Source organism: Varanus komodoensis, unplaced genomic scaffold, assembly GCF_004798865.1.
Source record: "Varanus komodoensis strain SLA01 unplaced genomic scaffold, ASM479886v1 scaffold26, whole genome shotgun sequence".
Lineage (NCBI taxonomy): Eukaryota > Metazoa > Chordata > Lepidosauria > Squamata > Varanidae > Varanus > Varanus komodoensis.
Genome location: NW_025335684.1, coordinates 8,406,227 through 8,429,601, shown reverse-complemented (window position 1 = coordinate 8,429,601; position 23,375 = coordinate 8,406,227). Strand labels below are relative to the sequence as shown.

General features: G+C 42.2%; 1 protein-coding gene across 2 annotated transcripts in view; it reads left to right on the top strand.

Annotated features, from left to right (window-relative positions):
• Window positions 1-23,375, top strand: part of MOSMO (modulator of smoothened) — a 53,084-nt gene that overhangs the window by 15,821 nt on the left and 13,888 nt on the right. Inside the window, exons 2-3 of one of the 2 annotated variants that reach the window (XM_044433349.1) lie at window positions 1,155-1,194; window positions 12,404-12,532. The exons of the other annotated variant lie outside the window; for it this stretch is intronic. Coding sequence (XP_044289284.1) covers window positions 1,155-1,194; window positions 12,404-12,491 — 128 coding nt within the window. The 3' untranslated portion in view covers window positions 12,492-12,532. The remainder of the gene's footprint in view (window positions 1-1,154; window positions 1,195-12,403; window positions 12,533-23,375) is intronic. 2 annotated transcript variants of the gene reach the window in all.

Here is a 23,375-nt window from a genome sequence, read left to right as displayed (position 1 = left end):
AGCCTTCCCTTGAAATGCATGTGGTAGCTTTAAAGAGGGAATTTTTGTCAGGATTGTGGCAGGGGGATAATTTTCTTGCCCAATTCTTACAGTCACAAGACTGCTCAGGTTTTCCAGGGGCCACTGTCTGCACTGCTGAATGTAAAAGTTAATTCTGCCTAGTGTGCCCCTTTTCAGTGTTTGGTGTTGCGAGTGACTCCAGACATGTTCTCCCACTCCCAGCTTTGGAGAAGGGGTTGATGCGGTATGGTAGAACATCTGCTTTTCAAATTCAACTCCATCCATTTCCAGGAAAGGCAGGAAGCACTCCTTCCACGGACCCCAGAACGCCGCGCCACTCACTGAAGAAGTGGCCTAGGTGGACCAAGGTCTGGCTCAGGGCAAGACAGCTCCCTACATTCCTAGCCAGAGGGCTGTCTCTTCTGCTCGGAAGCGACTTTTCAGGGCAACACAGCCCTTGCATAATGTAATCCCAGCAGTTATGCAACTTCGATGGAATCGGAGAAACCAGTCCCGAGAAAGAAATGTCTTGCCTTGAAATCCATGATTGTCTGGTTGTATAGCGAGTGAGCTGTGGCAGGCTGCCTGCCACTAGCAGCATGTTTGTCCAACTCTTCACAAGAACTGGAAGTGCTCTCAGCTCATTCTATAAATCATATTATGGCGTCTGATGCAGAATCAATGCGTATCAGCTTGGCCACCAAACTGAGGAATCTTGGCTTAGCTATATAGAAACTAGTGGGGTCTTCAGTGGCCAATATATCTGACCCTTTTGCTCAGCCTATGCATACGCTCTTTAGAACACAGATGTATTTTCTTTAAGTGAGTGAAGTAAGCTTGGCAGAATTGTTTTACTGCTGCCATGAGATTTGCTCAAAAGAAGTCAAGATCCAGCAGACTTTTGGTTAGAAACCAGTAAAGCACAATGTGTTAATGACTTCTGGCTTATTAAAAACTGTTTCCCTCATAGTCAGTGCTTGCATGTGAACAGGGATTATATAAAATGTTGGCCTGCGTTTTTGCCAAAGCAAGGAAGAGCTGTGGGTCACACTTCTAAGCTTGGCCTACTTTTCATTTATACTTTAAAAATGGGTACTAGGGGGGCAGCTTAGGTTTATCCTTATTTTTATGCCTTTCTTTTGTTCGTCTTGCAGCAAAGCAGCAAGCTGTGATTCTTTTCGTCTTCTGCAATGGGTAAGACTGCACCGAAACACTTGAAGATTCAAGCTGTGCTCTTAATTAATTTAGATTTGTAATAATCCTAGTATGAATTCTGAATTTGAGACTGAATTCCTCATATGTTTTAGACTTTGAGAAATAATGGTAGTATAAGAAGCCAAAGAAACATAAGCATGGTTTTCAAGAGCTTAAATACAGAATTTGTGAATGGAATAAGAAGAGCCAGTGTGGTGTACGGGTCACGAATGCAGGACTGATGATACGGGAGCTCAGGGTTCTAGTCCCTGCTCAGCCATGGATGGAGTTCACTGGTTGACTTTAGACCAATGGCGGATTCCCAACTCAACGTACTTCACAAGAATGTTGTTGGGAGGATAAGATTCAGTGGAGAACGATATATATATATATATATATATATATATATATATATATATATGTTGCCTTGAGTTCCTTGAAATGAAAAAAGGTAGGATATAAATATAATAAATAAATAAATAAATAAAGTGAAGGCAAGCCCGTCACCCATTTTTAATAGTTGTTTGTAGCTATGGGACTATACAAATCATGTGTGTCAACCATTTCATTAAGTGAACAGTGTGCCCTTCCATATAATATTTTCAAAGATACCTAGTGCTAGTTACATATGTTATATATAAGTTATATATAAATTATAAGTATATACAACATATACAGTAATATATGTTAATATATATAACATAACTTCTATATTAGTATATAATAGAATGCCCATTTATCTTTTCAATGTTGTAATACTAGTCTTTTAGCTGTTAAAAATGCACAGAAAATTCAGTTATATTGATGTGTTAAATTCCAAGAAATGGGTGTATAATTTGAAAGAACATATATACCCTTATATAGTAAAGAACTTTCCATCACAAGGTTTCTCCAAATTATTACCTCCTTCCAAAAGCAAGCTGCCATTGGGCATTGCTAAAACATAGGAAGAAGAGACATATCAGCAGTATTACATGTCTGAGAATTGGCTGATATAACTGAGCCCTCATCAAAGAGAAGTTGTGATTTCCAGTATACTCAGAGCATCAGTTTTTGCTAAATTTAAGTGCAGTTTAAGATCCTTGTGCAATAGATAATAGTGAAGTATTCCATTCCTTAAGCAAGATGACATACTCTGGCTCATTATTCTATTGTTTTTCTTTTGTTCTTCTCTGATGGTGCAGTTTGCTTGTTTTTGTATTGCACAATAAAAGAATTAATTGAACAGTGTGTGTTCCAGCTCTGTTGAATATCTTCTGTTGGAGAATAGCAGCCTAAGGTTGTCTGGAGAAATTAGCTGCTTGAAGATGACTTGAGCCACAGCCAAGATGTTAAATGAATTTTGATTGAGCTGTAGTTAAGTAATAGGTGCAGTTCATCTGTGTACATTCAAGGATGCCTCCCTGCCTGAATGAATATCTGACTGCGTGCAAGAGATGATGTGGATGCCATGATGGCAATGAGCTGGGTGGTTGTATTTTGAAGTGTCTGTGCATGAATTTCCACAATAGGTATGGAGTCTCGCTTCGTTTGCCTTCCTTGGTTCCCCCCCCCCCTTTCTCTCTCTCTCTCTCTCTCTCTCTCTCTCTCTCTCTCTCTCTCTCTCTCTCTCTCTCTTTTGAGCAAAGTAAACCTTTCACCTTGGAGCCTAAAGGTACAAATAGCCCCATGGAATTCTGAGCAGAGTTTTGATCAGGCAGGATGTTGGTCCCTCTTTGCACCTCAGTCTCCTCCTCCAGTTCATTCCTCCTCCTGCCATTCCAAGCCATATAAACCCATGTCCATCCAGCAACATTTCTGGTTTTATAACAAGTAGGACAAAGAGAGGTGGCCGGATGCTGACAGCCATTGTTGCATAGCAGTTAAAACAGGGAGAAGGAGCTTTTTTCCCCTATCGGCTACATTCCTCAGGGGCCATGGGCTCCTGGTGGGAAGCACCAGAGCCAGAGTGCTTGGGGCTGTCCCCGTTTTTGTTTCTCCTCCTTGCCCTACCCCTTTCTCCTTTTGTCACCTTCTCTTCTCCCTTTCCAGGCAGAGGGTAGAGTTTATACACACTTAGGGTGCTTTTCCCATAGGATAGCATGGCATAGAAGTGAACTGATCACAATCAGTCTGGTGTGTAGTTGGGTTAAGGGGCCAGTGCTCTCTGTGGCACCTCATTTATTCCATAGAGCTTGGAAAGCTATTGGCAACTGAGTCAATAGTTTAATTACTGGTGCTGCTTTTGCTTACCAAATCTTGCCTTTGGTTGTGTCTATTTGCAGTGTAGTTCAAAGTATGTCTGCTCAGAAGTAAGCCACACTAAAAATCAGTGGGGCTTATTCCTAGGTAAGTGGGCATAGGATTGCACCCTTAGTCTTGTCAGAAGATGCTGTTGTTCGTCAAAGGTAAGAACCTGTTTGTTTGCAGTTAAATATTTTTGACATCCTAAAATTGAAAGCTAGAATGGCTTGCTTGTCATTTAGAATAGAGACATTCAGGTGGTGATGGTCTTGGGAGGACTTACTTCTAGCCCTTGCAATAGGTATCTGGGCCAAATTGAGTATACTGTGATTCCTTTCTGGACAATAACCGTGCAATCAGACAAGCTTTGTGGTATAAAATGAGAAGCTCTCTAATAGCATAGCATATAATTATGTGACAGGAAGTCTCCCTGAGGGTGGGGCCAGCCCTTTTTGGAGGAAGGGGGAGATTCAGTTTGCAATCAACTTTTGATATGGTCAAGAGTAACTCCATCTATTGCGGACATCACTACTTCGATAGATGCTACGTGAAGAGAACTTTATTATTCATTTGTGTTTTATTGCAAAGCCAACCTTGCTCAATAAAGGACTGTATTTTAGAAGCCCTTTGCCTTGATCTGCTGGAAAGGCAAAAGTGGAGGGACATGCTCACAACATCACAGAGATCTATATTTTTTGAGATATTGGCCACTGTTAAGTTCTTTTGTTTTCATCCTTCTTTTCTTCTTGTACTTTAAAGCCTTTGGACTTGTCACTCATGGGGAATTGGTGAGTCATCTCTGGGGACTGACACAAACTTGTGGATTTGAAGTGTGGTTCCATGCTCTCCTGCCATTGAGGATGGCCATAACAGAGCTTGTGAAGTGGCATTATACCATTTAGCCATTGGTTTATTGAACCCGTTGTTGCTTATGGAATGGAAGTGACTTTCCATGGCCCCAGGTAAATATCTTTCCCATCACCTGCTCCCCATCCTTAAAACTGGAGTTGCTGGGCATGGAACACACGACTGTTTATGCAGAGCATGCTGTGCCACTGAGCTGGCCTCCATTATGGAAGGATGGTTTCTAACTTTGCGCAGTTCCACAAGGTTCCATTATGCCCCTTCTCCTCTTCATTATCTTTCTGAAAACTATAAGGCAAGGTCCTTACAAGACCTGAAGCCATTCTGGTCTTCCTTGGTCGCTGTTCAATCACCCTCAAGTATAATGCAAACAAGTCAGTAAAAATGCTGTCTGCAGTGGTGTGGGGGCTTCGGGATGGAAACAGCGATGAAGGCGCCAAATAGACAGGGTGTTGAGCAGGTTCAGTCTTCAGAGCAGCCATAGACTTCTTGGGGCTACTGCTGTGTGTTTATTTTGGGATTGCAGTAATGATTAGGAACTTGTTATGACTTCACCTGAGAAGAAGACTGCAACCCTTTTTATAGCTTCAAATCTAGTGAATGCCATGCTTCCGTTAAGCTTAAGGCAAGATTGCTGTGACGTTCTACATAGGGTTGTCTGCCAACCAAGAGGAAAAGCTTTGCCAGGGAAGGGAAGAATGTAGAGGGAAGAAGAACCAGTCTGGGGATGGAAGCAAAAGACAGCCAGAGGCTTCCTCCATGATGTTCTTCTGTGTTAGAAGGAGTGGAACAATCAGAGTTTGCTCAGCTTGATTATGGGCAAAAGAGTATAATGAAGACATTGGTTCAGTACAGATGTCACAGGGCCACCTCCAGCAAACCATAAGTGGGTGGATCATGAACTAATTCCAGGCTGCAGTATTAGTTCCCTTCTGTTCCTTTATGCATATGTCTGTAAAAGAGACTTTCTGATTTCTGAAGACACAGTTTCCTGTGTTGTCTAAAGAAGATAACTGTGGTTTGGAGTACAGCCTACAAGACAGGACAGATCCTCGTTTGTGGGATTAAACCACATAATCCTCATTTGTAGGAGCCTTCACAATCACAGGAAACTGTGATTTAAGAAACCAGGAAGTCTTCTCTACATCCAGATGGTGAGAGGAAGGAATGGTTGATCATACACACTGGAGAGCCAGTGTGGTGCAGTGGTTAAGAGCTGGGACTGGGACTCAGAGGATCTGGGTTCTGGTCCCCACTCAGCCATGGAGCCAACTGGGTGACTCTGGGCCAGTCACAGACTCTCAGCCCAACCTACCTCACAGGGTGGTTGTTGTGGGGATAAGATGGAGGAGAGATGATGTAAGCTGCCTTGAGCCCTTTGTAGGAAAAAGGCAGGATATAAATCGCTATATATATGTGTGTGTGTGTGTGTGTGTGTGTGTGTGTGTAAATAAAAAAAAAATGGATCACTTTTCTTCCCAGGTGTTCAGAGGGGCACATGCATGGTTGTCTCTCCTCTGCCTTTCCTGTGTTCCCTTGACTACCCTGTGGTGTGGGCTAGGCTGAGAGAGTGTGACTGGCATCAACTGACCCAGTGAAACATCATGGTTAAACAGGGAGTTGAAACTGTGGCTTTTCCACCTTTGTCTAAAACTCTTTTAAGAGCTACAGTGCATTGGCTTCTGGTTTCACATCAGGATTCTCTAGTTGTCTCCAAGTTATCTATTAATTCCTTCCCCGATCTTGTATCCTCCAGGTGTGTTGGAAAAAACTCCCATCACACCAGGTTGGGAAAAGCCACTGTATGCTTTTTCTCTTCTTCCGTGTTCCTAGTTCGCTTGTGATAATGTGTCAACATATGTTTTCCTCAATCTGATGAGATGAGAATGTCTATCAAGTGGTACATGTAGTTTCCTTGTCTGTCTTTCCTCCAATCATTCTTTTTTCTTTCCAAACTGCTTTCCAGAATTCTTGTGATGCCAAACCAGTGTGGCCACAAAAGCCTTCAGATCTGTGTGTTTCTAAATCCCACAGAGGATGAAGTGTTGGGTTCAGTTTTAGATGGCCGCATCGTGTGGATATCTTTGTCTCTCGTTGCACACACTGATGCCTTTAATGTGTCCAAATATAACTTTGTTTGGCGCCCAACACAGACCAGCTATTGTAGTGCTATAATCCATCTCCACCAAACTTATCTACCCCTCCCTAGACAGTTTTTCCCTGGTACCTCTTTCTTAGCAACTCATTAGAACCGTTCCTGTTATATCGGGTTGTGTACGGTAGTTTGCTGCACTGTTAAAATAAAAAAGCAGATGAAGAAAAAAACTTGCACTCAACAGCAAGATTAGCAACAGATGTTTTTATAACATTATGAAAGCCTTAGTTTATGAGCAAATTAAGTGGAACATAGCTACAGAAGGGCTGTATTGGGGCCAAGCAATGTGTTCAGTAAAATTCCACTGCAGCTCACAGTACTATAATAATTCCAATCTATAGTCTTGCTTTCACTCCAAAATAAGCCTCCCTTTTGTAGCTATATATTTGTGTTTCTGTTAGTGGCTCTTTATTTTTATACGTTATACTTTAGCAATTTTCAGGAGTAGAAATAAATGGAGCACTAGTTGTTAAGTGTGAAAACACTGAATTTTGTATGTTGTTCTAGTCATTTCACACCTCTGTCTTCCAGATCCTGGGGTTTCCTTACTGACATCCAAGTCAACAAGTTTATTTTTTGTTTTGCACAAGAATTTATAAGAAGCTCCCTTGACCAAAACTGTATATAGTTGAATCTTTATGCAAGTGGTAAGGGACAAACAGAAAAAGGAGAGAGAAAAGGACAGTTTCCTCTTGATGTTGTGATTTGGGTAGTCTTGGCCTCCCCTTGTTTTTAAAATGGAATGTGAGAGCTAGTTCACCTCAGAAGTATAAAGCTGAGCTTTCCCCACTCATGATTCCTTACCCTTTCATTTTTAAGTTGGGCATCTTTGTCAGGGCCACCCTGAGATATTTTGTGGCAGGAGATGGGAGCACCCAGTGGCACACCCTCTGTGCCCCAAATCAAGGAGTACAGTATGCAAGGCTGGTCAAGTTCGTTTGGTACCTGAAGCAACAGATTCCACAGGGGCCTCTCCCTTTTCCTGGCTGTAAAAAATACAGTCATAATAAAATAAGTAGCCAACAGAAGATTTACTTAGCCTTGAAAAGGCAGCAAATTAATTGCTGTGGCAACTGCCTTTCCGTTCTTCCTAATAGTAGGGCTGACCCTGACTCACCAGTTGTCTCACCTGGGGTCATAGCCCCTGTATCCTAGAGTACAGAGGCAGAATACCTTGGATTATTTTTTAAAATGTGGTCTTTTTGGAAATGGTCTCTTGACTGCATGCAAAGGCCAGCTGTTGCATCATTTTTTTAAAATAGCTCTGTCTTCCTCTTTTTCCTCAAAGACCCTCCCCAGTGCATCAAAAAAGCAGTCGCAAAACAACACTTTCAGAGAAAACAGGAGAAAAGCACAAACTATAGACTCTTTCTGCTCAAGGGCCAACTTTTACTTAGAAGAAGCGCTTACGAGCTGCATTCCAGTAGTGGTGGGGCAGGGACAACTTCGAAAGGGGCAGGGGCAGAAAACCAAAATATTTAGCTTAAAGCAGTTATTTCCAGAAATTAGTGCTTAGGAGAGGCATTGCCTCCTTTTAAAATGGGAAAAGGCAGCGTAAACACAGGAAATCCCAGGAAGAATGGTAATTGATGGAAACCGTGAAGCCAGAGAAAGGGGGCAGGCAGTCCCTGGGTGAGACTTGGATTTGAGGTTCTTTGCGGCTGAGGTTCTGCTTCCCTACTAAGGAATCATCCATAGGCAAACCAATGCAGTATTGACACATGCAACACAAACAAAATGATTGTGGAATCCAGTCACGTCTCCATTGCTTGCCAGAAAGCAGGTAGAGGGGCGTCCAGAATGTGCGTGTCATGGTGAGGCGTGCTCACTGTGCCACAGGTATAGGGAGACAGTGCTAGGTGAGACGGAGCGGGTTTAAAACCAGCCTTCCTTAGCCTGGTGATCTTCAGATGTGTCAGTCTGCAGCTCCCATCAGCTCTGGTTTGTCAGGTACTTAGATGAATGAGAGGACCTCAAACTGCTACTGGATGGACTAACCAAAATTGGGCTACATGGCCAGTTCTGCCTCGCTGTAAGACCGTTTCTAAATGCTCATACTGTTGCCTGAGCCTCATAGTTATACCCCTGACCACCTGGCAGAAATGTGACCAGGAATGTGGTAAATAAAACTATGAATGGAATCCTTGCTCAAAGGCATCTGTTTTCACCTGCACTCCCACTATAATTCTCATGGTGTGTGCATGTCCACTCTCATCAGTGGCTTGCAACAGCTTCTGTGGCATCATGTATAAGTAACCATGTGCCAGTGCTAAGACCCAGTGATATTAAGACTTTCTGCAGCACTTTGGACATAGGGATGCCTTGGCAGCCTTTTTGAAAACTTCAGTTAGTACAGAATGCAACGGTTAAGATCCCTCATTGAGACCAGCTGTAGAAACCTCATTTTGCTCATCTTAAATGATGACTTTGGTGGCTTCTCCTTTTCTAGACACAGAGTGCATTGCTTGTAGGACTCCAGATCCAGCTCTGATTGGCTTAGGTGCAGGGCTTTTTCCTCAAAGGTCTTTTCCCAGCCTTCCTGAAGTTTACAATCTGCATCAGGGGCCTTTCTTCCAAACGGCTTCCTCCTCACCATGTTTGGAAGGTTGCAGTAACCTGAAAGAGGGTATTTTGGGGCATGGTACTGCCGATTCGCAATTTCTTCCTTCTCGAAGTGTGCCTGATGCTGGTTCTGTGTAGAAAAGTAGAATCCTTCACACAAAATTGTATCATCATTACAGCAAATTGAATAGCTGACTTTTAATTGCGGCTTTTTGGTTCAGGCTAGCTTATTGGACAGATGCCTATGTTCCTATCTTAAATCGGTTTACTTAATTTTGACTATTTTACTCTTGGAGCTAATGTTCAAGAGCTGGTTATTACTAACAGACAATGGGGATATTTCAGTGGATCTTAAAGATATAGGTGGCCCTTTGTCGCTGTCTTCTGTACATCCTAAATCCTGTTTAACTACAGCCCTAAACCCCCGGGTGTCTTGGGTCACGTCTCATGGTTTTGCAGCAGAGCAGTCAGCTTGAAGGGCTTTCATTGGCAAACTTAGTTTGAACGCTGCTCCCCGCTGCTGAATTCTAGCCTTTCACGTCAGTTTGAGATCAAAATCCTCTTTAACATTTGGGGAAATCTTAAATTGTGCTTGAATTTCCCAGCACTGGCAAAGCCTACTTTGTCCAAAAGAAAAAAAAAAAAGCTTTCCTCTTCCCCCTTGTTGCCTTCAATATTGCAGCATTCTCTCTCTCTCTCTCTTTGTGTGTGTGTGTGTGTGTGTGAGAGAGAGAGAGAGAGAATGCACTATTTATGCAGACAACACCTGTTCTTACCCAAATGTGTTGCTGTAGGCTTGACAAGCTTTTGAATGTTGCCCTGGGAGGATAAGAATTTGCGGAGACCACCCTCCAGCTGCAGCCACTTTTGCTTTTAGCATTCGCCTTGCTGCCAGAGGGCTTGAACAGCAGTAACTATTTTAACTGTGCTGCCGGGATTCCAGTTGCGCAAAAACCTGCCTTTGCATTGATTTTTCTGCTTGCTGTGTTCACTTTCGCTGAATTCGATGTAGCCTCCGAATGCTAAGAGAAACTTGGCAATCTTGTCTGTCGAAGGAATGTGTGCTTCCATAGTGTGAACAAACTGAGTTTGGCTATATAGCTTCTGTTTTGCTTGAGATGTTCTTTGGGCCAAATCCCGACCCTTTCCTGTCTTTTAGCACCACAAAGCAATGCTTTGCTGTCCTTTAATGGTGCCCCCAGCTGGGGTTACAGCTTTAATCTAAACTTGGTTTTAAGTGCTTGAAAGTGCCCTGCTTTTTGTGATGGGAATCTGGAAGAAGTGTCTGCATCTGACTTATTTGCTGCTCTCCCTATGACGTTTTAACTTGGAAGGAGCAGGATGATTTTTGCTGATGTGCTCTAGGAAGTGGATTGTTTTGAGTTTTAAACTGCAACAGCAGCTGCTGTTTCTGTTACTTTTATCATTTTGGTTCTGTCCTACTCCCAACAGCCAGAGCAGTTTAACAAAAGATTCAAGCCTTAAAAATACAATCGGAAACAGAATATTAAAAACATTTACATCCAAACAATTTGAAACACTCAGCAATAAACATCCTGGGACTGGCAGTATGCTTTAGGTTAAAAACTAGCTTTAGCACTGGGGGTCATTGTTGACCCTAGATGAAAGTGCCTCAGGAAAGAAAAATGCTGAATCTGGAAGACCTTTGTTCTGCCTGAAATTTCCCTGCGAGAGGATGCAATGAGCATAAGAATGACATTCCACTATCAGCAAGTACAGGTAATTTAAGATTTAATCCTTCTGAAGGCTATGCGAAATGAGAAAATCTGCATAGCAATGATAGGACTGTTAACTTTTTCTCTGCATAACAATGGTTTAGACAATGTTTTTAAAAAATAATGGCACAGCTTTCCACCAGTAGGTTTTAATTCTGTTTGCTAGAGGCTTTAGATTAGAATTTTAACTTTAAAATGAGCCAAGATGATCTGTATCGAACCCTGCTTTATTGCCTTTTTTTGGGGGGGAGGTATTGTTTGGGGTATAAAAGTACCCCACAGCTATGCAGATCTTGGAGTAATGTGTCCCAGGCATGTTTGATTTATTTTAAAATATGTACAGCAGAACCTTATAACTGCTGGTTCAGTTACCACGTTTTCACTTATCCACAGTTAACCTTGGTCCAAAGGAGAGCTTGTAAAGTGTCTTAAACTGCCAAAGAGAAGCTGTAAAGCTCTTCCTTTAAGTGAAAAGTCTTGATTCAATAGGGAAAAGAAAAGAAAATGTATGCTGAGGTTGCACGAATATATGGTAAGAACAAATCTATTTGCAAAACTGTGAAAAAATAAATGTATATGCACAATGTATAGTGTTTGTAATTATCCACAGTTCCAGACAGTTGCTGGGGGTCTTGGAACCTATCCCCACAGATATAGGGGTCCTGCAGTATATGCACTAGGAAGTTGAAATTTGGACATTTTACAGGAGACACTTCATGACAGTCACCTAGAAGAGCAAGTCAGAAGGACTTCTTATATTTATTTATTAAAACATTTCTATGCCGCCCCTTGCCAAGGCCCCGGGGTGGCTTACAACATCGAATACAAAATACATTAAAACAATGACAATTAAAATATATACAGTAAAATAAAATAAGCCGCCCTGGCCGAATAAAATTCAATAATATTAACATTTAAAATGCTGCATAAATAAAAAGGTCTTCGCCTGGCACCGAAAAACAAATAATGACGGCGCCAGGCGGACCTCTCTGGGGAGTGCATTCCATAACTTAGGCACATAACTTATATGTGTGCATTCCAGTGCAAAAAGTGATCTGGGGGATTCCATTTACCCCACGTTGAGGGCTACAAGCTTATATGCTGTCAAATGCCTGGTAGTAGAGAGAAGCCATCACCTGGCACTGAAAGATGGTGTTGGCTCAAGGCAGACCTCCGTGAAGGTAGCATTTCATGAAACGGGTCCATCTTTGTAGCAAACTACCCAGAGAGCTTTGGCTGCAGGTGGTATAGAAATGAAGACATAATTACCAAGAAAGCCCTCTCCCTTTTGGAAATTCCCTTGAAAGAGCCGCCTGGTGGAGGGCCTCTCATGATTGTAGCATAAGTTCGTACTCGAGGAAGAGGATGGTGGCAGGATGGTTATGTTACCACATCAGCTACACCATAAAAATTCCTCTGGGTATCTGCCTCAGTGCTTGCTTCCAGCTTTAATTTCTTGGCATGTCAAAACAAAACAATATTCTAGATTTTGGGGGTACCGGTGACTTGCCATGGAGGCACTATGCATACCACAAACAATTCAGCATATTAGTGGTGAGGCAGGCATTGAATTCAGCCTTGTACTAGGCAAGAAAGCCCTTCGGCCTTTGAGCCAACTGCTCCGCTTTGATACGTGAGAGCTCAACAAAGTCTTCATTGTGCTTTCTAGGGAGCCCTCCAAGAGCAACCTGCCCGCCAGTCTGTCCTGTCTGAAGGCACGTATGTTTTTACAAGATGAGCCAGGTGCACCTGAGTGATGATGACAACTCTGTTTGGCCAGTCTTGCTTTGTGTTGAGGGTAATGCTGGACACTGCTTGGGAGATCAGGGAATAGCATCTCTTCTTTTTAAGCATTAGTGTTTGTTGCTGTTGAAGTGGGAGAGGCCATGCAGGCCTTCTCATTACACTGGAAACCATGGTGCAATGGCACATGTTAACCAGAGCTTTAGAAAGAGCACAAAGATGGTAGAGCACGGAGCAAGGCCCCAGAATACTAAACACATGAGTAGGGACAGAGTATTTGTATGCATACAAATTATGGTAATTTCACATATCATTTCTGCTTTTACGACTTTAACTGGAATCTGAGAACGTATGTATCACGCTGTCAGTGCATACAGAAATCTGCCATGTGTCAGGGAGGCCAGTTTTCTGATATCTTGATCGACAACAACTCTCCATGTTCTCCTCTAGAAAGGGTTCTTTCACATCACCTGTACCTCATTCTTTTCAAAAGGAAAACATGCACTGCAAGTGGAGACACCAAGGATGGGACAGAGCTTCTGACAGAGTTGCATATAAGAATCTTAAACAATTCTTGGGGACTCCTTTGTCCCCAAGGAGTTCACAGTGTGAAATACCAGTGGGAGCCTTTAGAGAAAGTTGTGGAACATCTTCACACAGCCTCTAGAATAAAAATGTAGCATTTTCCAGTGCATAATGGTTGTTACACAAATTATTTCACTGGTCTTTGGGCATGTGTTGGTGTAACTCTAGAAACGTGCCTTCTGTACCTTGTGTAATTCTTCTCAGACTGGAATGTTCACATCAAAGAAACTAGCAATGGATGTGCTTTTATTCTGCAGATGCTAAAGGACCATTGACGGTTATCTGTTCTGATAAACCAATAAGCTACCAAATGTGATAATCCAATATGGCTGCCCTTAAACCTCCAAGGTCAGAGGATTGCAGACACCCAGGGGAAGTAAGGAGCAACGAAGAATCAAGGATGGCTGCCATCCTTCCCTTGCCCTCTGAGATGGCCCATTTCAGATGTATAAGTGCCCTATCTCTGCTCATTAGGAGGAAGGATCAAGGATTCCTCAGATCTACACTTCTCTCCTCCATACCTCCCCCCCATGCTGGTTCCATTGTCTAGCAGCCCTAGGAAGTTGGAATAGGGCCTTTAGTTGCTGTGAATAACTTCTAGTGAAGGATAGAGATGGTTCAGGAGTGTTGGAAATGCTTTTCTCCTTGATGGACAGTAATTGAGGCTGCAGCTGATGTCTTTTTGTCTTGATTTTCCTCTTCTTAACAGTAAATAAATGATGGTGTACTTTCACAACATGTCAAACAAGATTTGAATGTAGCAGAAACAAGACTTATGATTTCAGGATGCAGGTCTGAACAGGTTTGCTTCTTAATCTGTAAACTGAACAACCTGCCAAAAGCTTCTGTGAAATAAACCCTCCATCTTTGCTGCTATATTTTGAATCTGTGTTCTCAGGTTACAGCTTCAGTGATATGGACAGAAATAAACTCCAATCAGAACAAAACTAGCAAAGCAAATATTTAGGGATATTTGCATCTCTTTCTTTCCAGATACGGTTATAGAAAACTCTCCTGCATTGTACAGTTTAGATGTGTTGGCATCCTAATGAATCTATGTCTGATCTTACTGTTACTCTGAGTGGGAGAGAAAATCACATGCTTATCCACGTGCATATATTTTAAATGGAGTTTGTATTTTCCTTGTCAAAGAACATTATAATTGCCAAAACAAAGAGATCCCAGTGTTTCTATTTATGTTGGTGAGGACTCAAATGTAAGATAAAGCAGTGTGGAAACAGATAATTAAGTTAAATACGTGCAGCTCAGACCAAGTCTTCAGAAACAGTCAAGAAAGAGAACTCATTTCTGTCCTGTAGTGTTTCAGGTATCAGATGAGACCCTGTGCAAATAAATACTCTTCCCTAGGCATTTCTAATTTTTTGCACATAGAAATCAACATGCCGTGGGAGAAATATATGCAAATCAATTATTTTAGTGCATTCAGTCATGCAAGTCCCCTCCTACAGTCAGAAGAATTATAGGTCAAATGCAAGTCTACTTGCTTGCGTATTTGGTTGTTAAAACTTAAACACATCTCCCAGACAATCTGGCTTTAGTCTGAAAACTGCAAAGGTATCCTAAGGGGCAAAACTGTTGAAGTTGAAAAAGGGAGGTAAGCAGTGAATCTGAAATGGATTTTTCCCCATATTATTTTCAGAAGCTGCATTCTCTGGAAGTAAGATGACAGTATGGACTGTCCCACTTCAGACTAAAGGGGAGTGTAAGTCTGCATGCACTATTTTTAATGCTCCCTTGCATTAAGAATCTTCCCTGCCTTTAAGCAGCTAACACAACAAGAAATGACTTGAGCTGCAACATTTCTTCATAGCATGCTAGCTTTCTAATTTACAGAACAGTGTGTCGGCAGCCAAGGAGACAGATTTAAGAACACTCCAGATGGAAGAATTTTGGGGAGCATAGCTTGTGTAAGAATTTGATTTTCATTTCCAAGAAGTATTGTCTTCTACCTTACGCCCGTAGACTGTTTGGGTTTTGAGTCGGTAGATCCAGAAGTATTCTCTCTCTTTTAACATCCCTGCATTTCATGGTTCCTCTGCAGTAAATACTTGCAATTCAGTGGTAATAGGAGATGAAGAACAGAATCAGACCAGCTGTAGAATTCCAAAAGCCCAATGGAAGAAACTACCTTACCAGTCATCTAAAATGCATGAGGACGTTAGCAATACATGCATCCCTGCAAACTGGGTGCAACTACTGAAGCATCCCTTATTCCCAGGTTCACCCCTTTTTTGCACACATGCATGTGTGCTTGCACATGTGAAGTTAGTGACTGTGTCTCAAAGCTAGGAAGACAGTGATTGGGAAAGGCTGGGTAGCTGAGGGCAAGAGGAGGAGGAGGAGAAGAGGCAGAGGGCAAATCTGAGCCAGGCTGCTATGCTATCATCTTAGTCACACCTCACACCTTTGTCCCGTGATGTCCTGGTGAGGTGCAGTAAGGGCAAGGCTTGCTGCCAGGGTTAGGGCTATGTGATTTATCTGTTGCCCGAGCCGCTATTGTGTGGATACAGCTGCTGTCTGTCTTCCCAATCTCACCTGCCCCTTTATTTTATTTTATTTATTTTATTTATTTATTAAAACATTTTTATGCCGCCCCATTCGCCGAAGCCTCGGGGCGAATCATGACTTCCAGTAGCTCTGAGCCGGATCCCAGCTTATTGTGTGTCCTGTCATAGGCTCCCTAGCAAGCAAGCAGTACACAGAGATGAATTGATGATCAGCACTTATATCTAGGCCCTGGCCTTTCTCATTGGAACGGCACATCTGGACCTCTGGTTCAGTGGTTCTGTAGCATATTTCTCTCCCCCGGTTTGCTGCCCATTTTACAGCTCTTTTATACGAAACCTTTGAACCTTTTAGTTCCTTATGACTTCCCTCAGTTTTCAGGAATGACAGCATCACATGGATTCCCATTAACTAGGGGTAATTGAGAGATGAATCTGCTACACGTTCTAGGTTCTCCTACCATTGCTGCAAGAGCACCAGCACGGGGCAGAGCAGCTCATCCCGGTCTGCTAAACCAGCTCCAAATTTATCTAAGCCATTGGGGAACCTTCTGGAAAAACCCATCGCGCTGCCCAAGAACAAAAGCAGCTGATCGAAGCAAAGCGTTCCCAATGGAAGTGATTTCGGCACAACTGGAGAAAGCATTTCATTAGCATTGGAAAAGGAGATACAACATGGTACCCTATGTAGCCTATTATTTTTCCCTAAACACCCACAAGAGTAAATCTTGCTGTTGGTATTATTTAGATCATACGTGTGCCCTGTTGACTAGAATACTTATTTTCTAGGCTACTCAACATTTCTAGCATCTTAAGCCAAGGAGGGTGCTAGCAGGCATTTTCTGTTCCCTGCCAGCGTTCTTAGACCTCTGGGCAGGCCTTTTCCTATCTGCATGCTCTTTAGAACAGACAGCAAAGCTGTCTTTGGTTGCTGCTGATTATTCATAACGATCTGTCTGCAGGGGTGGAAGGGGTGACACGATTAATGTCATGCTCTTAGCCCTGAGACACTTTGAATAATTCAAAGCCATTAAGAAGCAGGAAAAGAAGCAGGTACCACAGCCGTGTGCTTTTCTTTTCTTTTTCTTTTTTGCACGAGCTTCCATTTTTGTTACCTAGGAAACCCTAGCTGGCTGGCATGTTGATGACTGGGTAGAATCAAAAGTAGTCATAAGTGTCAAAGCCATCTTTCTCCTTTATGAAACAGGCCTTGATTTTCGTCTGAGCACTCAGATTCCCTCAAATTGCCATGGAGTGCTTCATGATCGAAATTTGGGGGTGCCTTCTTGGCAACTTTCTTCTGTTTCTGAATGTCTGTGAAAACTTGGTGTCAAAATGCATGTAACATTTTAAACTGTGGTTACCCCTCGGAAATAGTTTCAAGTGTTAACAGTTGGGTAAGCATGACTTGCGCGTTTTCTACAACACAAGGAAAGCATTGATGGTTCTCCAAGTTTCAGTTTGCATGGGACTTGATTGTACAACATGACTTATGTGTTCACATGTACAAAAAATTAAGAAATGGCAGGATATGTTAAATCACGTTTTCTTGCTGGCTGATTTAGCTCATTCGGATTTCCTCCGTAACCACTTCTGTTAGAGAGAGGATAGGATGGAGTTCCACTCCCTCTTCCTAATTCTCCTTAACTCCCTTGGATTTTTAGGAACTGCCAAGAAATTCTGGGATGGTCTTTTCCAGCATGCTCCCTATAACATTTCCTGTTTCCCAGTTATAAGAGAGCTGGTGTTAAAATGCACGGCTGGACTAAAATCTTTTGAGATGTGCTGCATTTACCCACAATTGTTAACGTAGGGCTACTAGTATGGCCAACACAGTCATTCCAGTTTTTGTCCCATCAGATTTGGTAACCTCTGGGTTAACCTTTGGTGACTAGAGTTGCCTCGTTGCCTTCTGATTCAACCCTCTTGGCCTCCTGAGAAGCACCTCTGTCACTTACAAGATGCTGTTTTTGTTTTTATGGAAAGATAAACTCTACAAGGACGCCTTGTTTTTTGTTTTTTGGTTTTTTTTTTTTTTTGGTGATGAAGTATTGCAGGGTGAAAAACTTTTCAAGAGGTCCCGGCCTTTCCCACATGTGGCGTCAGTGCTCCCAAAAGTGTAAACAGATGGAGGTTTGAACTAAGTGCAAGGGCTATCGCTGTCACAGTCGATCACGTAAGAGTCCCCAATCGCGCTCTTTGATAATCTGGCCTTTATTATGGAACTATGAATAGATTAATAGAAGAAAGGATATTTGCAAGGAGAGGTCTCTATATATCATTTAGGGAGAGTAATCAACGATTATACTATGGCTTGAGGACAGAGGAAGAAATACCAGGTTTGACCCAAAGGCACTTTCCTTGGCTTAGTAGCTGCCCATCAAAGATGGAACAATACCTGCGACTTCCTTTGTCACAGTGCTGATCGGGCACTTTCTGGACTTCCCCCAGCACACCTTGGTGGTACAGGCTAGATCAGCCTGGCCAGTCTTCAGCGGTGATGAGTGACTCCGGCAGCCTGCAGCACTGTTGCTTCAGCCTGAAGCTTTAAAGTTGAGCTGGAATCATTTCTGTGTGCAAATTCTCACCTGTAATAACAGTGCTGCTGGCCAGCGTAAGCCCATGAGGACCATTTTGCTGCAATAAAATTGTCCTCCTGGGCTTCACATGCTTAAAAGAGTGGAAATAAACAAGAAATCCTTTTGATACCCCCAATGGAAGAGATTCCATCAAAGTCCTCATTCTTTGCCATGTTGAATGGAGAACAGAGAACACGTTTTTGCCACTGCAAATTCATCCAGTACCCAAAGAAAACAGCTCTCTTCAGGAAGGAGGAGTTGCTGTGCTTGCACAGTTGCTCAATTAAACTCTAAGCAGAACAATGTTGGCTTTTCAGAGTCGTTGTCTTGAAACAGAGGTTGAATTGTCAGCACCCTACCTCTGAAAAGAAAGGTCAGGATTCAGTTTCCTGTGCTGAGATCTAGGACAGTACCGTGAATGGGCCTCTTTCTCTTCAAATGACAAGAAAATGCTTTGCCACAAATGCATTTCTCCCTCTCCTGGGGAGTTCTTTTCCTCATTTTCCTCATAAACCTTGAAAATGTATAATACCAGCCAGTGAGATTTGCATAAATGTTACAGAAGTTAAATCATGCATTTTGGTTCCCTTGCGTGAGCTAGAATTCGAGGGGGGAGGGGTCACGGGGCACCATGCAGATGTTCTGGTTGAGCATAAATCAGCCAAAGACCTTTTGCAAAACAGCTGCTACCCCTTGGTTCCAGATCCCTCAGCGTTTCTTACGCAGGAATCGCCACTTGGCCCAGATTAACGCATTGCTGAAGCTTGTTTACTGGTTTGTTGCAAGCTCTCCTGGCAAGAGAGATTGAGTTATAGTTCATTTCCTTTCAGCCTAATTAGAATATTGGAGAGAGATCTACTCAAATGTACTCTATTATACATTCTGACTTCTATGAAGATTCTAAAGTTTGTGTAGATACAGTCAAGATTCCAAAAGGATGTTGTAGAGGTACAAAAGGTGAAGGGAAGATAGGCAAAAATGATCAAGCTGGTGGGATATCTTCCGGTAAGAAACAATGTATGGGGCTTCTTTGTATGGAGGGGAGGAAGTTAGATAAGGAGGCCATGATATAGACCTTTTTTAGAAGTGCAGAAGCTTTGCTATCTGTTGAAATTGGTAGATGCTTTTTTAGGAAAGAGGTCCACTACAACCCCAAAATTTCTTTCTTGGGCCGTCACTGTCAACTCAGATCCAGTCAATGCATACATGAAGCTGGGATTTCTTGCCACAATGCACATAATGTTTTAATGCATAAACATGTTTTAATAAATAAATAAAATAAATAATATTAATTGCTTATATTGAATCACAGCTGCCATTCTCCCAGTTTGGAAGGATTCTCTTGGAGTTGCAAACCTTCTTGGTTTTAACCACCCTCTAGTATCAACAATCTTGGCCACCTCACCTTGCTACTCATGTCTAATTCTAGATCTTTTAGGAACAAGTTAAAAAGTACTGGTCCCCACTGCACATCTTGGTGGAACCCAGCTGCTTACATCCTTCCATTGAAAGAATTGACTATTTCTACTGTATGCTTTTCTGTTCTTTCTTCATAAGAAGACCTCTCCTCTTCTGTGAATGCTACGTTTGCTCAGGATTGCTTTAGGCATTTAAAAATATTTTCATTTTCATCCCTTAGGGTTGATTCAAGCCAAACTAGATGCTTTCTAGATCCTCTTAGTTTTCCCAGAGGGTTCATCCTAAAAGAGTGTGTGTGTGGTGCCAGCAATCCGGTTCAAGTGGTTCGCATTCCTTCTGTGTGAGCTCTGTTTCTCCCAAAAGGTTCCCCAGTGTCTTACAAATGCAAACTCCTCCTCCATACACCCCTCTCTTGTCCATACACAGAGAGACCACAGCTAATTGGCTCCTAGACTAAATGAACCTCTGGCCAGATCTAGCAGGGCTGCTCTTTCTTTCTGCCTTAGTTCTGCAACTAAGCAAATATGGCCCATGTCAGTCAAATAGCATTAACTTGACTTTCCAGTTCAGACCTATTGCTCCCAGCTGTGGGTATGATCCAGAAAGACCTGTATTCATTGGCCATGGGGAATGTACACCAACCTGGCCCCTGCAGCCCAAACACCGGCCATCACTTTCATCAGTGGCAGGGCTTTAGGGAGAGAAATAGTTTCCTTTTGGGAAAACCACAGGGGATAAAAGCTCATCTATATTTCCACTCCAGAATGTCTCCAAGAAGACCGTTTTCCCCCCCTTCTAGGCACATGCCTACTCACACTTTGTCCTTCTTGGAAAGGATAACACCTTGAGTTTGCATTGCTAATCCTTGAGGCTGACACAAGTTATTCAAAATTGGAAAGGCTTAGGTTAATAAGGTCTCTGTTCTAATTGTGCTGAAAGGAAATCAGAGCTATTTAAATGGCATGATATGCAATCCAGTTCAGTATTATTTTTCTTAAAGCTGGTTAGCTACATAGTTTGTTTTGTATAGTTTGTGTTTAAATCCCAAAGGCTTAGGGTGGCTAGATGGTATTATATAATATGAAAGGACAGTTTCTCTCTTTCTTGTGATGTTTGTTAGAGACAGTCTCTGTGTTACTGTTAACATATTTTGACTCTAACATATTCTGTAAGAGTCAAACTGCTTGTAGAGAGAATTTCCATAATGGTGGTCGGCTGACAGGAAATTCCGCTCTTTTGCTGAGGGGTGGTATGTTATAGGAGAACTGAAGAAGTCACCAACTGAATCCCATATCAGTACGAAAGCATTGCAATAAGAGTAAAGCATTGGCCCACTCTTTCAGCCACACTTCATCTTCTTAGACTGTGCCAACTTGGACTGTCGGGGCAAAGTTTTTATGACGGAGAACATCTTCATTTGATTTCCACTTTTCCTCCAAAGTGCTCAGGACAGCATTCATCATTTTCTTCCTACCCTCCATTTTAACCTTCAGAACAACCCCGTGAAGTCATTTGTCCAGGATCACTCACTGAGCTTCAAAGCTGAGTGAGGGTTTTGAGTGGGGTCTCTCCATTCTTCCTGGTGTCGCTCTGTACTCTTAAAACAAATGGCAAAGAACACATTATCTTACCTGTAGAAAGCTTGAAAAACAAGGTTTTTGAGCATAGGATGCTTCTGGCGTGGAAGAAAAAACACAAGCATTTATTTTTGTTTCATTGCCACTTCAGTCTATAAAGCAATAAAGCGCACTCTTCCAGAAGGGCAATACCTCACTCTATTTCTGTGGTCTCCAGTGTGCTACCCATAAATACCAGTGTCCTAGTGTCACCTTTTACTGGCTTCTGCCAAAATCCATCTCTTTCTTGACTTTAATTTTTTCCCTTAATATTAAACAAATTAACAAGGAGGTGGCCATGCCGCAAAACCATGTGCTGTTTTCCAGCATCATCTGTGTTTCGATTTGCAAGGGTGGTTTTGTGTTAGAACTTGAAGAAAAACCTCTGCTTTATATGCCCTTTCTTGGGTGAGTGGTGCTTCTTTTTGTCTCACCATTGCAGCTTATAGGACATGAATGTTTTTATTTTTGGTCACCAGCCACCTTCAGCCTGGCAGCCGTTTTATGAATGGACAAGTTTTTTTGTGGTAGCCACTTTGCAAGAGTGTGCACTGCACCAGTCCCAAAAGTTTGGGACCACACTGTAATTTACACAATACACTGACAAACTGGTAAGTCTCCAAAGGAGAAAGTTGTTGAGAGGTATGGAGGCCAGTTGTACAAGAAAAAGTTGAAGGCTGGGTATGTTTAGACTAGAGAAGAGATTTTTAAGCAGTGATAACAGTAGATATCTTCAAATATTTGAAGCACTGCTGCATGGAAGACAGAACAGATTTGTTCTTGCTTCAGAAGGTAGGACCTGAAGCATCAGGCTCAAATTATAAGAAAGCAGCTTTCAGCTGAGCTTTTGGAGAAACTTCCTGATAATAGAAGGTGATTGGCAGTGAAATGGAGCTGCCTTTCAAGGGAGTTGGCTCTCCTTTCATTTCGAAGCCTTTAAGTAGAAGCTAGATTTGTTCGTAATTTATTTCCTACACTGGGCTTAATGTCCTTTGAGGTCTCTTCTGGCTCTGGTTCTGTTACTTGCCTGAATGTGTCTTTGCAGTTTTAAAGATGTTGGAGAATGAATAAGAAGGGGGCAATGTTTAACTTATCCTTTTTGTTAAAGGATGTCTTCACTCAGTCGAGCCCTCCTTTCTCTGCTGGTCTCATACACTTCACCCCCAACAGGGACACTGTGCTTCTCATACCCATTTCTTGCCCATAATTGACAGAATTCTTGGCATAATTTTCCCCTCCTGCTGAATATCCTCATGCCCCATATTCTTCATACAAAGCTACAAGCCATTGTAGCTTTTAAAAATTCGGCTTTTAAATTGTATATTGTATTTTCTTATACTTTGCTATATTGTATTCTTACTGTATTTTATATGTTGTTGTAAACCACCCAGAAAGTTTCAGCTATTGGGCAGGATAGAAATATAATTAATATCACAGTTACAATATGAAGCCATGACTGCTAGAAGAACCTTGGGATGAACATATCATAAGGTCAGAGGGCAGTTGAGAGAAGAATTTTAGGAATTCATATTGCCATAAGTTAGTTGGAAATCCAAAAAATGTATTAATATTTGTGGGTTCTCGGCAGCAAAGTCAGTTTTTAATGTAGTTAGCCTCAGGTTGTAAGATCTTTGCATCACGAAAGTGCTAAATGAAATTCCATTCGAACCAGAACTCTTCACTTCTAGTTAATAAAGATCATCCAACCCATTTTGTGCTGTTTTCACAAGGTCACCTTGCACTGGTCCGCTCCTTCCCGGAACTGAGCCAATTTAAACTACATCTTCCATTACCAGACAAAGGGTATTAATTACGCAGCCTTATTCTGTTAATTATCTTGGCCTAATTTTCTGGAAAGCGAAGACTGTGTGCTGTGGCAAGTCACCAGGATGTTTGTAACATTTAGACTTGATTTTGCTGTTGTGTGCATCATTCAGGGCAGTGATGAGTAACCTTTCTGCAGCTGGCCGGTGTAGGCTGGGTGCCTCAGAAAGGCTCTGAAAAGGATTCTAACGTGTGATTTTTGAAAGGACACCCTGCAAAGAGTTGCTTTTAAGAATACAGTCGGCATCACTCTAGGTAACTCGGAAAACAGCCACTAAGTTTCTCTCTCCAGGTGAAGTCTTGGACAAGAGACACCAGGTGTGCCATTGCTGGCCAGCCCTGCCCAAATG